The 17,665-nt window shown below is 37.5% G+C and overlaps 1 protein-coding gene across 8 annotated transcripts in view; it reads left to right on the forward strand.

Moving 5' to 3' along the window:
* Nav3 (neuron navigator 3) overlaps positions 1-7,004 on the forward strand; it is an 838,810-nt gene extending 831,806 nt beyond the window's left edge. For all 8 annotated transcript variants that reach the window (XM_008852044.2, XM_029555554.1, XM_029555556.1 and 5 more), the window contains 2 exons: positions 773-976; positions 4,395-7,004. In XM_008852044.2, coding sequence (XP_008850266.1) covers positions 773-976; positions 4,395-4,514 — 324 coding nt within the window. In that variant the 3' untranslated portion in view covers positions 4,515-7,004. The remainder of the gene's footprint in view (positions 1-772; positions 977-4,394) is intronic.
* Positions 7,005-17,665: the final 10,661 nt, after the last annotated feature.

Below are 17,665 nucleotides of genomic sequence, written 5' to 3' on the forward strand. Positions count from 1 at the left end.
ATATATGCTTAAAATCTACAAAATTCCCTTAAAAGTTACACAGAAATTCAATATAATAAAAAGCCATCTGATTAATTAGTAGTCACACTTTTCACTTAATAGATGTGAATTGGGACTGGAGAGATGACTCAGTGGTTAACAGCACTGGCTGCTTTTGCAGAGAAACCAGGTTTGATTAACTGCAGTTTCAGGGAATTCAATGCCCTCTTCTGACCTCTTCAGGCATTGCATGACACAGGTGCACTTACATACATGCAGGAAACACACTCATACACATAAAAATAGTAAATAAAATATTTTTTAAAAGTAGAAGCATACTTTATCCCTAAGATAATAGCATCTCACCCTACTTTGGCCTTCTGCCCCATGGCTGTACTTTTTAATATCTCAATTTGAAAACACATTAATTTTCTATAAGATAGCACATTCCCCAGGCAAGTTGGGTTTAGGGAATGAGAACCCAGGAAAAACAACCAAGAGGAAAATTGTTGAATTCCAGCATTTGACTGCTGAATGTCGAAGGCTCCAATTAATATGTTTCAGTACCTGAACAAAATGTTTATCGAGTGGCATTCACAAATTGTTAAAAAGAAAACGATTTTTGACTTGTTTTTAAATTTGTTTTTTTATGAATCCCTCTGCATTTGGTTGAATATATAGAATCTTAATTTTTCTGCACATTTTTTGAATTGTGGAACAATCCACACAACATAGAATTTACCACTTAACTTTAAAAAAATAGAAGTGAATTTTGTTTGTGGTCAACTTTTAGATGTATGGAAAACGTGCACCATGGGAAGATCCTTCAAAGTGGGTGCTTGACACATACCCATGGAGTTCTGCATCCCTGCCTCAGGAGGGCCCAGCATTACTTCAGTTGCGACCAGAAGATGTTGGGTATGAGGGCTGCACATCTACAAAGGAAGCCACAACATCCAAGCACATACCACAGACTGACACAGAAGGAGACCCCTTGGTGAGAAGGATGTTTGGTTCTTCCTGTGTTATGATTACATCTGTGGGTAGTGTGTAGCAGTTAGCTGTCTGTATCAATGACCAGTTATTGTAGGTCATATTTGGAACTACCTTGATTATAATCATTTCCACCTCTGTTACCTTTAGCCTAGTTTCACTGAATGAAATTCTTAAAAATCAAGCCGAACTTGTGTGTCTTAAAACAAGTAAGAAACTCTAGAACCAGGTTGAACTCCATGACTATATTTTTTCTGTGATTCTATGTTAATTGTACTTACATTTAAATAAATAGCCAGTATTTTATATATTGTGACAATTCTCTAGGTAACCAAGAGAAAACTGAATTTTGCACCCAAATAAGAGTATCATTTAATATATACTTAGAGAACTAAGAAATATTTTATACAGATCAACTAGCCTAATTAATTGTACAGTCAGTCTTCTGTTGCTTATAGTTGGGAAGGATAAATCATTGTCTCAATCAAAAGGACGTTACTCTTCCTGCTCTATTCAATGTATAAGTGCATATAATTTAGTTTTTAAAATACTATAATAATTTGAATAAGTCTATGAAACTCCAAGTTATGACTATTCTGAAAATATTAGGCACATATTATGGTTAGAAATAAAGACTACTTTTTATGTATCTACTTTGTATTTTTATAGTACTCTAATAAGCACCTTAAAAAAAGGGATTATGATACTTCACATACTCAGTAACGGAAGATAACATCCAAAAATAAATCCTTGAATCATACATATCTTGTTGGGGAAAAGAAACATATTCTGCCTCTGTCTTTGTATCTGTGTATTCTTATAATTACTGATGTAAAGCAAAAATGTATTTGCAGCGTAATATAAATCAGAAATCCTAGTGGGAAATTAGTATTATCAGAAATCTGATTTTAAATCTGAACAAGAATGCATGCTTTTGATATATTGATCAATACTTTAAAAATAAGATGTGTGTTTATCATCATCAAGTTTAATGTTACTACATGTGTGCTTGGTGCTAAGATCTACTAATCATGGTATGGGTTATCATTTATAATATTAAAAAGCACACAGTCTAGTAATGAAGCAAGACATCTATCTGCATAAACTGAGGCAAAATAATGATCTGGATACTTGGTAGGCAAAGTTGTGAGTCCATTAGGAAACTTCACAGATGAGATGGTTGAGCTGGGTTTTGAGACATGAATAAGAGTTTATCATATTGGATGGAAACCCTCTGCAATCAAGGAAATATCACACAGAACATTACAGAGCAGTGCAGTGAGATTTAAGTGTTAGGGAGCCATGTATCAGTTGGTGGGAATAATTAAAGCTGTAGACATGTACAATTGCTCAATCATATTGAGCCTTGTTTATCTTTACAGGTAGTTAAAACTTTATCATTCAGACATTGAGCTAGTGAAGGCTTTGACCAGAACTTATCTATTTATATTTTCAGGTTCTGAAGATCATTTTAGTAACAGAACAGAGAACAGAGCATGGAAGTAGGGAAACTGGTAGGGCAGTCGGCTCCTGTGTGAGTCAAAACTGAGGAATGTGTTAAAGTGATAGGTATTACCCTAGGATCATGAGTACAGGGATGATGGCAGGGGAAAAGAGAGGGGCAAATGCTTTTATAGAGGATCATGATTTATCACAATAACTTAGTTATATATAAACTGGTCTTGTTCTGTCATTTGACTTTAATGTATAAGGCAACACTGTCAAAGGCAGAATAAAGCTTGTATATATTTATTACAAATTTGAGAATGGGAAGTTATGCTAATGGAACCTACTTTATGACAGCATTTTCAAAAATCATTACTTTAATACAGCTATTATAACATAAAACTGTAAACTACATTTAGCATTCAAGTAGTTTCAGGTAATTGTGACTGAGGTGTGTTTATATACCTTTAAACAATCTCATGTGCTATTTTTGCTCTTAGTAAATCATGAAGGTGCTTAAACACAGTTCTCTTTTATAAATCAGCTCACCCAAATACTTAAATAAAAAGAGACAGACTGACAAAGAAAAGGACAGGGTATCTGAATATGTATGAAAGTGTGTATGGGGGAGGGGGGATTTGACTTTTGGTTTACTGATTTCAAGTTATCTGCAAGTACTTTCATTTCATATCCTGTGTGGGTTGTTTATTTAATACATCCAGGGAGTTGGGCTGAAATGAAATTTAAAACTATCGGCCTGAAAATTACCAAATGATTTTAAAATGCTCTACAACTATAGAAAGGGCATTCTTTGATGATTACTAGTTCATCATTTATCTCGCAAACATTTGTTGAACACATATTTTATTCTGACGTACAAATATGCATAGCATAATGTGTGACCAAGAAATTCTGTTTTAGATTTCTCCTCTTTTTCTCTGAGTTGGAAGATAAAGGGCAGCTTTGATTACTGCATCAAATACTATAATTAGTAGTAAGCATTAAAGAATATAAAGTTTATTGTGATGTAAAGAAATTCCCAGTAAGAAAGCAAGTCCGCAATCCTCCTGAAGATAGCCATCAGTTTTCTGTTTTTTCTGAAATTGTTGGGCCATCGATTAAGTCATGGGTTGCTTTTAAACAATTTTTTCCTAGTTTGTATTTCTAACAGCAAAACTGCAGATCTATTGAAATCCAAGACTTTTATTTTAGAATACAGAGGAGAGCTGCCTTTCTCCCTAGGTGCTCTCATGCACAAGACCTCTCTACTGGAACGAACGCTCCCATAGTCCTATGAAGCTGAGAAGCTGGAGACAGCCGCTATTGTTCCAGAAGGTGGTTTTTGCTCTCAGTGATGTAGCAATCATATTTCAGCCAGAAACTCAGTGACAACAAACACTTGACAGTGATTCTTTCCTTCCCCCTCTTCAGAAGCTCATGGTCTGCTTCCTCCAGTCACCTCTTCTCGAGGTCAGCTCCTAAACAGCAGATGGTATGCTGTGTGCGGCAGCTTGCTTTATTCCACTTGGGTCCCCCCCCCCCCCGCTTCTCTCAAGGGACCGCACCCGCGCGCCTGTTTCTGTGTCTGTATGTGCGCGAACATTCAGACTTTCGCTTGCCATTCAGTGCTCTCTATGTCTTCTAGCCAAAAAGCTGGGAAACTTGGCGTGCTCTCCAGCAAGGGATCCAGATGTCCAGCTGTGATAGAGTTCCTTCCTAGTTTCCCTGCTGAAGCAGCAGTCATTCACAGCACCAAATAAAAGAGTTATCTTGCAGCCCTATTTTGACCTTATGGTTTGGGGCTATAGTCATGTTTGGGAGAGACAGTTTAGGTGCCAGGGCAGCAAGGGAAAATCCAAAACGGTTGTGTGCATTTCATTCGGATGAGTGGAGAGGGGACAGTTCTTTGTTCTGGGGCTGGCTGACTCTCGAGATGCATCATTGCCTACATGGATGTCTCTTTTTTCTTTCTGCAGATGAATATGCTAATGAAACTTCAAGAAGCAGCCAATTACTCGGGCACGCAAAGCTGCGACAGTGGTGGCACCAGCCACCATGAAGATATTTTGGATTCTTCTCTCGAATCCACCCTCTAGAGGGTGAAAAGTGTTGAGGGGAAAGACGATGTTTTACAAAAGTGTTTTAAGACAGGTATTTTCACTAAACCACTGCCAGTATGAAAGTCCCCTGTCCAGGGCCCTGACCCAGTGTCTTGGTCTACAAGGAGAACTAAGTCGGAACTGCCAAGATGCTAAATTGAAATGGGAGCTTAATTTTATTTTATTTTTAGGCATTTTTATATCCATGGAGTTAGAGATGTCTCCATTACTCAACTGGAAAGGACCCTCACAGCAGGGCAACTGAGTAGATTGCACATGGGATAGGGAAACTGGACTTTATTTTCTTCCTCTTTCAAAGTTTACAACGCAGGCCTTTATTTGTCCCTTATCTTTTGTTCCCTCTGAGGGGCTGCCCCCTCAGACAGAGTCCATTCTTCTGATCCTTACGACCTCCTTTGTGCCACATGGTGCTGGTGACAGGGCTCCAGTAGTGTTTGCGTTGTGCGCTCGCCCCATTCCAGAATGAATCCAAGAGGCTAGTCCTCCATAAGCACAAATGGAATTGTGCAACCACCAGGAAAACACTACTGTGGCAAACTGGGGGGTGGGGAGGGGGGTGGGCAGCGTCCTTCCAACTGCCATGCTCTTGTGAAATGCGCCACCAACTTTTTAGTGTTTGAGTCATGGGTTTTATAAGGTTGTTTTTACCCCAGTGGTCTTTTCAAACCACCTGCACACTCCCTGAACAAGAGTTTTATACCAATTATTAGTCAACACTGACAAAAGGCTTTTTTAGGGCTTTATTTGTTTGAGCCTTTTCAGTGAAAGAAGGAACATTTCCTATGGTGCTGTCTCACTGCCTTAAAACAGATTTCTACAACAGTTTAACAGTTGGTTTCAATCCTAAACCATTGGTAATTTCCACTGTCTTTCATTTACAGCCAAGGAACACACCAGTTAACACAGTAGCCTCATTTCTTCTATATATTCTTTTCTTTTTTTCTTTTTCTTGGAGAAATGGATAGGAGAAAGATCAGTATTTTTATCTTATGAATACACAGATTTCTTGCCTATCCTACAAATGATTCGAGAACCCCAGAACACTTCTTTGACCGTCACTTAAGAGACATGTGGCTAAATTCCATCCAGCGTTTCAGAAGGTGGAGATTTTGAATTCAGGTCCAGCTGAGCTGGACGCCCTGGATTCGGCATGAGCACAACTATTTGGCTTTTCCTTCCCTATTCTTTAATCTTTCAAAGGAAACAATTAGTTTTGATGCATGTTGTTTTGATTGCTATTGTTGTACATGAGAAATTCAGCATTAAGGAGCAATGATGCAGTAAGTCACTGTGGAAGAGGAAGCACTTATACTGTAAAAGGTTAGATTTGCACAGTCTACTGGGTAGGTATTGTAAATAATTTTTTCAAACTTGCACAAAATCAAAACAAACACAAACAAAATTGTATTTTATCTTCTTGGTGTTAAGAGGTGTTTCACTTGCTGAGATTTCCTCTACGTTGCAAACAAATACAGAATGCAGATCCTCAAAGCTGTTATTATCTGGTGTGTTTGTCCTGTACCTACAGTTGTCATGACTATACAGGAGCTATCAGCAGAAGTGGGCATGCTTCCAAACTGTACATGAAGCCAGTACATCTTTGGATACGTGAAACTGTCTGAAAGTACATTTGTTGTGGCAGGCTTTAAAGAGAGTGCATGAAAACTAATCAGGCATTGGAGAAGTGACTACCACCCACAGAGAATGGTTTGAAGTTTATGAAACCTAAGGTCTAGACCATGGTGTAGACCTAGCTCTACGCCTGTGAAAATATGCACCTTTTAGGACATGTCATCGGTGCTACCCTCTGTGACCACCCGTGGGTCAGTTGCCGTAGAACAAACTTAACAACACAAGATATCTGTGTAGTTTTCAGAGTGTCACCAAGTCTATAGGTTTTTACACGGTGCTATTGCCCCGAGGGAAGTCTGAACTGAATTTATTTATGGACATAGAAGTGTCACTCTGACTTTGGAGCCTCAAACATGGATTAAATCTGTTGTGCAACATCAATATATTTAGCTGGATGAGTGACTAGTTGCCCTTGTATGATATGTGATCTAAGGAAATTGCTAATCTTTCCCTGCCATTTTGAGAAACACAGTCCACACATGAACATAAACAGAACTTCCTGCAATACATCCCAGTAGGTACACCTAGTTTACACCTTAAACTAGTTTGTGAAACATTTGTCTGTATACATTTTATATTTTGTACATTTTTGATGTAACATACCATGTAAATAGGCAGAAACAGTGAAAGAAATCATCTGAAAAGTTTTGTAGTCTTTGTAAAGCCCCAACAATAAGTACTTGGTGTCAATGGACTTAACTGGATGATGTATTTTCTATTGGTTTATTGTTCCTCTAGCTTGTAAGCCAGCTTGCATATATTTTTTTGCAAATGTGCACCCTGTATCTGTCTAAATTATTACTTTGCCATTAAAGTGGAATTATTTATTGACAACAAGGTGTGGTGTCTGTGTATGGGGAAAATTTGAATAATTACATGCAGGGAAGTGTCAAGCTTTAAAATGTTGCTTGCACTATTAATATGCCATCATTAAGGATGTGTGTGAATTTATATTTTATAACCATCATAGGAAGGGCCCCAAAGCCTTTAAGTAAATAAACTAAATGCAATAGATATCTCTCCTAAAGTGAAAGTCTTATACAGTGAATATTTTTGAAAATTCTGAATGGTCTTCCATTATGCCTGATGACAAAATAAAAAATAATATGGAAATAAAATGTCAATATTCACTGAGTTAAATAAACTCATTATGTGTTTGTTTTTATTCCATTAAATTCTCTTTTGAGCTTTTAGCTCTAATGATGATTTTAAGGTAAAAGAAATTATTCTTTGGGTGTAGTGTATACATATGTGTGTATGTGTATGAGAGAGATTATAAAAATACAAAAGGACATTCTTTAAAATTATAATAGCTTTCAAGACAGCTTGAGCATTTCTTTAATCCCAGTAGTAAGATGTGCATTTGAATGATATTTGTGGGGTTTTAGTTCTAAAAGCTGGAAAAATACTTGAATTATTCATCCATAAAGAATTATAATTGGCTGGGCTGGAGAGATGGCTCAGCAGTTAAGAGCACTTGTTGCTCTTGCAGAGGACTTGGGTTCAAATCCCAGTACCCACATGGCAGCTAATAACCATCAGTAACACCAGTTCTCCCTGTCCTCTGCAGGCATTACAGGACACAGGTGTACTTACATACAGGCATAACACTCATACATGCAAAATAAAAAGAATTATAGTTGGCATCCTTGTTTTTACACACAGTTTATGGGATACAAGAAACATCTGCAATTCATCTTATTCAGATAAATGATGGATTATCTAGTTTGTGGGAGGCTCTGAATTCAATATTTAGTACTGAAATTAGTACCAGGGGCATGGGGGAACTGTTACTCTGATCAGCCACATAGGGGTGCACAGGTGTGACTCCCAGCATGCTATTCTTCCCATATGACAGGTATGTGCCTCAGCTTCCTCACCTATTAAATGATTATGGCAGAATTCACCATTCAGAGATACTATGAGAATAAAATACCACTTGCAAGTGCCCCCGACAATGCCTAACCCTCCATAAATCGTAGCTGCTTTCCTAACAATTATGTCACCAAATTAGCTATGAAAGAATGATTGTTCTACTTTCAGACATTCTTTAAAATAATATTTAAAAAACTAATTTTTAAAAAACTTTTGAGTTTTGGTGTGAGAAATTGAATACAGGACCATGCTCCTCATCTGCTGCTGAGCTATACCCCGGCCCAATTATTTTTTAAAAGATATATCTTTCTTATGGGTGGGGAATCTAAATATGCTCAAAACAGAGTGTATGAAATTTGCAAAAATTCAATTAAAAAAGTAAAAAAGCACTTTAGGAAGAAATATAAGTTTAGGAAAGCCAAAACACAAATTTCATATCTAAATAATGTATATTGAACATCACAGAGAATATTCAAATGAAACCAAGAAAAGGTTTAAAAAAATTAAATAGATCCATCACAAGCAACTAGATTGAAGCAGCATTTTAAAAGATAAAGCCATAAGAGCAGAGGAGCAGCATGCCTGATGCTAGAAAACACATTCAAGACATGATAGGGAAGCTGTACCCAAAACTCTCCATAATATGAATACCAAAACAAGACATGCATAATGACAACTCCAGTTCACATGCTGTTCTAGTTTGCCTTCAATGGCCACAACAAAACACTCTGATCAATACCAACTTGGAGAGGAAAGGGTTTATTTGACTTACATCTCCTGGGTCACAGGCCCAAGGTAGGAACTCAGAGCAGGAGCCTGGAGGCAGGAGCTGAAAAGCACAGGCCACGGAGGAACACTGCTTTCTGGCTTGCTCCCTTGGCCCACGTTCAGCCTGCTTTCTTACATAATTCAGAGCAACCTGTCCAGGGGTGGCATTGTCCACAGAGGGCTGGGCCCTCCCACATCACTCAACAATCAAGCAAACACCCCACAGACATGGCCACAGGCCAGTCCAATGGACGTAATACCCCAACTGAGGCTCCCTCAACCCAGGTGTGTCAAGTAGACAACTAAAGCTATCCAGAACACATGCCAATGTGGATGGGGAAATGACACAAGTTCCCACATCTAGGTGAAGAGCTACAGGCAATCAATGAATGCTGAGAGAGGGAGAATCATTTTTCCTCAGGAATCAGTTCCCTGAGAGATTATCTAATCTGAAGTAAGTAGACCTAAACACATGCACACAGGAACACTAATAAAATGACTCAGTGCTATATATGTATCATAATCAAAGAGGCAGAGAAGTCATTTATGAAATTCTCAAAAAATAAAACATTTATAAAATAATCTAAAATATACTATATGTTTAATTGAATTTTTGCGAATTCAATTAAATTCACTAGTCTTTTTGAGACAGGGTCTCCCTGTAGCCCCTGTAGCTCTCTGTAGCCCCAGCTGGCCTGGAACTCACTATGTAGAACATGTCATAGAGATCTGCCTACTTCTGTCTCTCCAGTGATGAGATTAAAGGCATGTGCTGCCAGGCCTGACTAAGAATATACCTTATTTTTATTTTTATTTTACTTTTTAAAGTATTTATTATTTTATGTGTATGTGTGTATTACCTGCATGTAGGTAAGTGCACCCGTATCATATAATACCTGCAGAGGTCAGAAGAAGGGGTCAGAGTCCTTGGAACTGAGTTACAGATGGTTGTTATCACCATGTGGGTGCTGGGAATTGAACCCAGCTACTTTAATATTCATTTTTAAAAATTCTTATTATTTATATATATATAATATATATGAGTGTATATACATATATATGTGTGTGTATTGCCTGCATGAACGTAAGTGCACCTGTGTCATGCAATGCCCACTAAGGCCTGAAGAGGATATCTGATCCCCTGGAACTGGAGTTGCAGACAGTTGTTAGCTGCCATGTGGTTGTGGGGATTTGAACTAGGGTCCTCTGCAAGAGTAGCCAGTGCTCCCAACCACTGAACCATCTCTCCAGCCCCTAAGAAGATATCTTCAACTTAGTTTTCTCATGAATTAAATGAAATTAGTAAATGTACTACTTCATCAGATTAGTGGCATTGAGTGTGTAGGCCTTAAAGCACTCTGAACAGTGCCTTCAACTCAGAAAACTTTCTAATTAAAAAAAAAATTTTGTTGAATTTTTGTTTATTTCATACAGAAAATCATCTTTGTACTCCCTTACCTCCTTTGGCACCCTCTCCTTACCCTCACAATCTGGAGTTCATACATTTGTGTTAAGGCCTAGCATGCGAAGTTAATGGTGTCAGATGTCCCTCAGTGCAAATTCATCCGCTGGGATCTAATCAGCCTATTTAGAGAACCTCTCTTTAAGAAGATCAGCTCCTCCTCAACCAGCAGTAATCAGCTGCCAATAATTTTTTGGCTAAGATTGGGGCCTCCTGTTCATTTCCACAGTTGTGTGCTGGGTTTTTGTCTGCTTATGTTTGCATGGGTCTTGTGCATGCTGACACCATTAGTGTAGATTCATATGAGAAGAGTCCAGGAGCCTGTCGGACTATTTCCATATAGTCATGTACTTTCTCCCTGGCTCTTACAACCTTTCTACTCCCTCTTCCACAATGGTCCCTGAACCCTGGGTGAGTGGATTTTAATATAAGAGTCTTGTCCAAGGACCCACACTCTGCAGACTCTTATTCTCTGCATTTTGGCCATTTGTGACCTTTTGTGTTCCTGGCCCTCTGTTGCATGAAGACGCTTCATTGATGAGAATTGAAAGATGCCTTAGTGTTCTCTTCACCCCTTGTTCTATGTTCCATGACCTTTAGGTGTAGAGGTTGCATCCTAAACATGCCACTTAGGCTTGGGCAGTTCACAGACAATCTCTGTGTGTGACCAGTTGTGGAATTCTGTAATTATCTCTCTCTTGAAAAAGAAGCTTCTTTGATGGGTGGTGACTGGGACACTTGTCTATAGATTTAAGGATCCATATTTTGCATATAGTAAGAAATTACATTTGTCTAGGGATGTGACAGCCTTGGAGTTTTCTCTAAGATCTATGACCTCTTCAGCTATGAGTATTTGGCACCACACATGAGTTTCCTCCCATTGAGTGGGCTTTAAGTTCAATTAGGTAGCTGTTGATTATCCCCGAAGATAAAAGTCCCTTACGCCCAAGATAAAAGTGCCACTACTGCACCAATATTTTTTTCTGTGCTGGTCATTGATGTGTTTTTAGGCCTTGAAGCTGGAGTTGGACCATTGATTGATGTTCTCCCTTAGCAGCTAGTGTTCTCCAAAGCTATGGGAGATAGCCTTCAGGGGAGGTGGCTTCCAGGTCAGTTCCAGCTCCACTGCTCCAAATCCTGTGTCCAAAGTATATCCTGTCTTCAGCAATAAAGTCTCACCATCATGTTCTGGGAGGCAATCAAGGACTGTGGCAATATCCTATGTAATTTTGGGAGTCTCTTGGACTACCCTACCCAACAACTCAAGGGAACGTTTCTCCTGTCTGGCACTGTTTCTTGTTATATAGCCTTCAGCTATACTCACTCAAGGGAACGTTTCTCCTGTCTGGCACTGTTTCTTGTTATATAGCCTTCAGCTATACTCACTGACTCATACAGAGATGTTGTATATATAATTTTTCCATAGGGGCTGGAGGGTAGTTCGGCCATTAATGACTCAGGGTAACAACCAAAATAAAAGTTTGGTTCCCAAATTTCTAACTTTAAAAAAAAATCATTTACTAATTTTTATTTTATGTTTATGAGTGCTTTGTCTGCATGCATGTAAGTGCACCCATGTTTTACAATGCATAGGGGCCAGAGGAGGGAGTCTGATCCCCTGGAACTGGAATTACAGATGGTTAGTGCCATATGGGTACTTGGAACTGAACCCAGGTCCTCTAGAAGAGCAGCCAGTGCTCTTAACTACTGAGCCATCTCTCCATCTCTTGAGGAAACTTCCAATAAATGCTTATTATTAAATTAACACTATCATAATAATATCAATAGTAAAAAATATTCTTTGGATTCATTTTATATTCAGTTTAATATAAAGAATATATTAAATGCATATTTTGTAACTCGAAAGATGGATCACTGGTTAAGAGCACATACTGCTCTTGCAGAGGACCCAAGTTTCCATCCATCACCCATAGCAGGTGACTCACTATTGCCTATAACCTTATGTTCAGGTAGATCTGAGGCTTCTGGCCTCTACTAGTGCTGACAGTCATATGCACATACCCCCACCACACACATACACATATAAAAAATAAACCTTTGAAATTTAATAAAAACAATTAAAAGTATATCATATTCAATTACTCGTTTATAAAATAGTATTATTACATATTTGCTGTTTTGAATTCTTGATTTTTTTCTCTCAAGTATTTTATTGATTCTTTGACAATTTCATATAATATATTTTGATCACATTCAGACCTCTTCCTTTATCTCCTCTCAGTTTTACCCACCTGCCTACTGACCCCCGCCCACATTTCATGCCCTCCTTTTTTAAGGCCTATCAAGTATAATTTGTGTTCCTCAGTTAGACTTCGGTGTGGGTTCATTCCCTGGAACATGGTCAACCTACTCAAACAAACTGGATACTTTTAAGTACAGAAAGTCCAGGGAAAAGTATTTGGCACGTCTTAAATGCTACCCAAGTGTTACTTATTATTATTAAATAGAGCTTTGTTATATACCTAATATATGTCAAGCTCCTTCTAGAATCAGGAGAATTGAGATGTAGCCCATTTTCCTACAACAAAAAATGATGTGGATAAGCACTAGTTTCTTAAGGCCACTCCTTCATGTGGCGTATGCATTATCTGAGTACATATATGTCACCCAGGTGTTCAGCTTTAAGGAAACATGTTCATATAAATCAAACATGATTCATGTAAACTAGAATCCTGGAGAAAAATGAAAGTTCTAATATTTTATTGCTTTGTAAAATAATAATGATAAGCGAACTTTCCTTTTAACATTATAATTTTTAATGTTTGAGCTTAATAGTTCATTAGGACATTGTTCAAATTAAAGTTTATGAATAGCTAAGTGATTTTTAGCAATGATTACATGTTAAAATGATAATATTTTCAATGTATTGAGTAAAAGGAACTATTGTGCTCAAATTCACCTGATTCTTTTAACTTTTTTTAATGTGGTTGCTAATATATTTAAAATGAAATGCCCTGCTTGTATCTATGACTCGTTTGGCGTGTCTATTTCTGTTGAGTAGCAAGTCCGGCTTAGAAGACTGACAGCATTTACAAATGTGATCATCTCCTTCATCTCTAGTGTATACCAAACAATTACATCTCCTTCCTTTATCTAATTTTGTCCATGCCCTGGTTTCCAATTTTAACCATTTTGTTTCTGTTCTGCATAACATTAACCTAATTGTAGACCTATAGGTAATTACTGAATCAAGGACAACAATAACTTTCTAGATGGTGTAGCTATGAGTCAGTGATTTACTATAATCTCCCTGTGTGCTAAAACCTTTCAAAGGTCAGTTTAAAGATTACTCTTCTAGGAGAAACATTTTTAGAAAATGCAGGTTAGAGCAAAACAAAGGAATATTTATTTAAAGATCTTCAAGCTCTTGACTATCAAGTGAAAGAGTGAGTGACTGATTCCCTAGGATAAATATTAATCCCAAAACTCATTGTCATTAATGAAAATTGCTTAATGTTTTATCAGAATTCTAATTTATTCAAAGAAGTTAAAGAAGGAGATCAAAAATTACATCAAGCAATGATATTTTGTCTAGACTAGGTTTGGAATGATACTAAAATTTTCTATTGCTCTGCCTTAGCCAAATAGCTGGGATTATAGAGGTACACCACAATGTCCAGATCTAACCTGTATTGCCTTAAGTGAATTGTTTTCATATCCCAAAAAAATCTGAGTTATTTGTTTTTTAAGAACTGATACATATGTGTGTATGTGAGAGAGATAGCAAGAGAGTGAGAGAGAGAGAGGGAGAGAAAGAAAGAGATAGAATTTATGATTTTGCAATTGCAGGGCTTAAAATATAGATCATTCTCAGTAACTATGTATTAAATAAAAATATTTTTAAAGTAGAGACAAACTTAGCTTTACCACCTATTAAGAAATTGTGTTAACATAAGAGGAACCATCTAAAGGTGTGAGTCTCCCTAAGAAGCCATACTAGTAATCAGAATCCTGATTGGTGTCCAGAGAAGGAAGCAGATAATCTGAGGACTTGTGTTTTCCAGGAAAGATAAAATGTTGCCTTATACCTGGGATATAGTCCCCTTTAGATGCAATGTGCTGAATACTTTCTATTAAGTTTTCTTTTTCCTTTTGTTCTGAAAGTCTTCTTTAGATGTCTTACTTATACATATTGCAATTTAAATGTGTATTTTTAGAAACAAAGACGATACATCAAGCAGCTGGAAATGTACTGCTAGAGTCTAGAATACAGGTGGCAACTAAAAAGACCAAAATAGGAATCCTTAGCATGGAAAGGAGGAGTGAAGATGTTAATTTCACTTCCGGATGATTTCCCACAAGAAAGATCTCTACTAAGTAGAAAAGACTAAGAATAGAACTTGTAGGAAGTGATATTGATCTTTATAGCTCAGTTGGCTTTTTTTCAATTTTTCTGATACATTTGCATTCATTTAATGTAACATTTACCAAGGTATTATGTAACTGAAGAACCAATGACATAAGTTAGAATACCTATGTCTAGTTGTGTTTTGTAATTATTCTTGGACAAATCAGTTGATCCATCCTTCTTGTCCTTATAAATTTTATACTGTAAAATGGTGACAATAAAATCCAGCCAATATTACTGTGGTGATTATATACAAATAATATCAGAAATACCCATTGGACGGTATAGAATGTATTCAGCTCTACTCATATGCTATCCAAGAACACTTGAGTGCTTATTAGAACATTTAGTGATTTTGTTACTCAATCTAGACTGGCCCTAAGGACATGTTGAGTAGAGTGGTGTGCAAGGGATAGAAACTGCAAGTGCCATTGGATGTGGTGAAGTGGGTCCTTTGCCAAGAACTGATGATGGACTACTTAATTCCTAAACAAATGGCTTTGCTGGTAAGTCTTTGGCAGTCCACTTAATTTTTCTATGATGTGTTGAGCTGGGTAGTCTCTTTAGCCTCTTCACGGTGGGGTTAGAGACTTAGACAATGATGGCACATTGCTAAGCAGAAACCTAGTTGATGTTTAACTTCTCAGGTTTAAAACAAGAGCTATGGGTTGGGCATGGTGGCACACACCCCAGCTCTTGGGAGGCAGAGAGGTAGGCAGATCTCTGTAAGATCAAGGTCAGCCTGATTTACATTAGGAGCTCCAGGCCATCCAATGCTACATAGGGAGACCATATCTCCAAAGACTAAAATGATAAATAAATTACCAATATTCAGTAAAAGTAATTTTACCAAAGAACTATGAAGAACCTAAGTCAGGCTCATAGTGGTTAGAATTTTATTCTGTAATTCAGCTACTTTGTAGAAGTTAGAAGAAAATTTAGCATCATTGAGTTCACAAGGGTGGGAAAATCAACTAGATTGTGCTTAGTTATAAATAGAACAGTACTTTCTGAAGAGCCATATATACAATTTTAAATTTTCTTGTGGTCACATTAATAGAAGAAATTATAAATATTTTATTATCTGAATATACCACAAATATTATTTCAATAAATAATAAAGCTAAATACTTTTCAACAAGATATTATTTTTATATATTGTCTTCAGTTCCTATAATATATGCTTATTTATCTACTCAATTTAGATGTCAAATTTTCATCAGAACAACTTGATCTGTATTGAGATTTCAAAGAATTACAGTTGAAAAAATTGAAATAAATTGTTCCAAACATACTGAAATTCAGTATCAGCTTGGAATTTAAATTTTAGCAATTACCACTAAATCAGTTGCTAAAAAGCATTCTGTGCTTGGTGGCTGCTACTGATCAAGAGAACAGAGTTCTATCCGCATTTGGGGAGCAGCTCTTTCTGATCACCTCGTCAATGGTGCAGATGCCATAGGTTTGAGCTGAAGTTTACCTGTAGTGCTTGATTTGGAGCCTTTACTACACAGTGCTGGCTCCTCACAGGGCGTTGGATCTATCTTGGTGACCCTGCTACCCTACTTTATTTTCAAGCATTTATGATGTCTTAATTTATTTTCCTGTTGCTCTATTAAAATACCCTAACAAAAGCAAATTAAGGGAGAGTTTATTCTGGCTCACAGTTCAATGGTACAGTCCATCATAGAAATGATGTCAAGGATCTAGTTTCCTCAGGAAAGGGGTTCCATAACATTGGGACAGGGAGGGGATCAGGAAGAGAGCTTGGCCTAAAGAAACAACATTGGGAAATATCCCATTCTTAGGTAAGAGAGATTATAGTGGGCTCCTTCAGTGAGCCCCTAAAGCTTCTCTTTAGCTTACACAGTATGATTTTAAAATCCAAGGCAAGGAGAGAAGAATCCAAAAAGCAGTATTTTTCATCATATGCCAAAAACAGGATGGAGAGGAGTGGCAAGCCTAGGCCTCTCCCATTGTCCCTTGGGGGTTACCACTTAGTCCACCTTAGTATGGTGCTGGGTAGAGGGAGTACCTGGCTTCTAACCTCGAAGTAGGGAAGACCCCAGCCTCTATACAGAGGCCCTTTTATGTTATATTCTGACTAGCCATCTTAAACCAACAAAGAATAAAAAAAATCCTGATCTAACCAGCAAAATAAAATAAAATAAAAAGAAATGATGCCTAGGTAGAAGGAATGTGAAACAGCTGTTCACATCTCACCCACAAACAGAAACAGAACAGTGAATGCTTGTGGCCACTCAGCTTCCTTTCTCCATTTTTACAGTCCAGGATCCCAACCAGGGAATGGTGTCACCCATAGCAGGCAGATCTTCCCCCGTCAATTAACATAATCATGATAATCCCTCAGAGGCCTGCCCAGAGGCCCACTCCGGGTGATTATAGAGATTGAGGATTAGCACTAGCCATCACAGAAAGCAACCACTGAAGTCTGTCTTTTCTAACAGTTTTCTTTCCCCATGTACTGTAAAGGCATGAATTTAATAAACGGGTCTACTCTATCTCTAGAATAGCTCTATATTGTCTATCTATTTTTTATATCATGTATCATCCATCTATTGATCATTGTACCTATCTATTGTCTATCTATCATCTATCATGTATCATCTCTACCTATCTATTGTCAATATGTTTTTATAATGTAATCACAGAACAAAGATTTCTTGCTATCTAAGTCTACTGGGGCTACATTTTGTAACAAAATGTTACAAACCAGGTGATTTATACATAACACATTTTTTTCATACTTCTTGGGGTTGGGTAGTCCAAGATTAAAAAACTGACAAATAATATGTCTGGTGGGCATCTACCTCCTTATAGATGAGTGTGTCCTTGCCGCATTGTCATATAATTGAAGAGTGAAAGAACTCTCTAAGATCTCTCTTATAAAGATACTAAAACTGTTGATGAGAGTTTTACCCTCGTGACTTAATGACCTACTAATAGCCACACCTCCTAAGGTTTTCATACTAGGAGGCTAGGATTTCAGCTCATGTATTT

This window comes from Nannospalax galili, unplaced genomic scaffold, assembly GCF_000622305.1.
Source record: "Nannospalax galili isolate Female #2095 unplaced genomic scaffold, S.galili_v1.0 scaffold390, whole genome shotgun sequence".
Lineage (NCBI taxonomy): Eukaryota > Metazoa > Chordata > Mammalia > Rodentia > Spalacidae > Nannospalax > Nannospalax galili.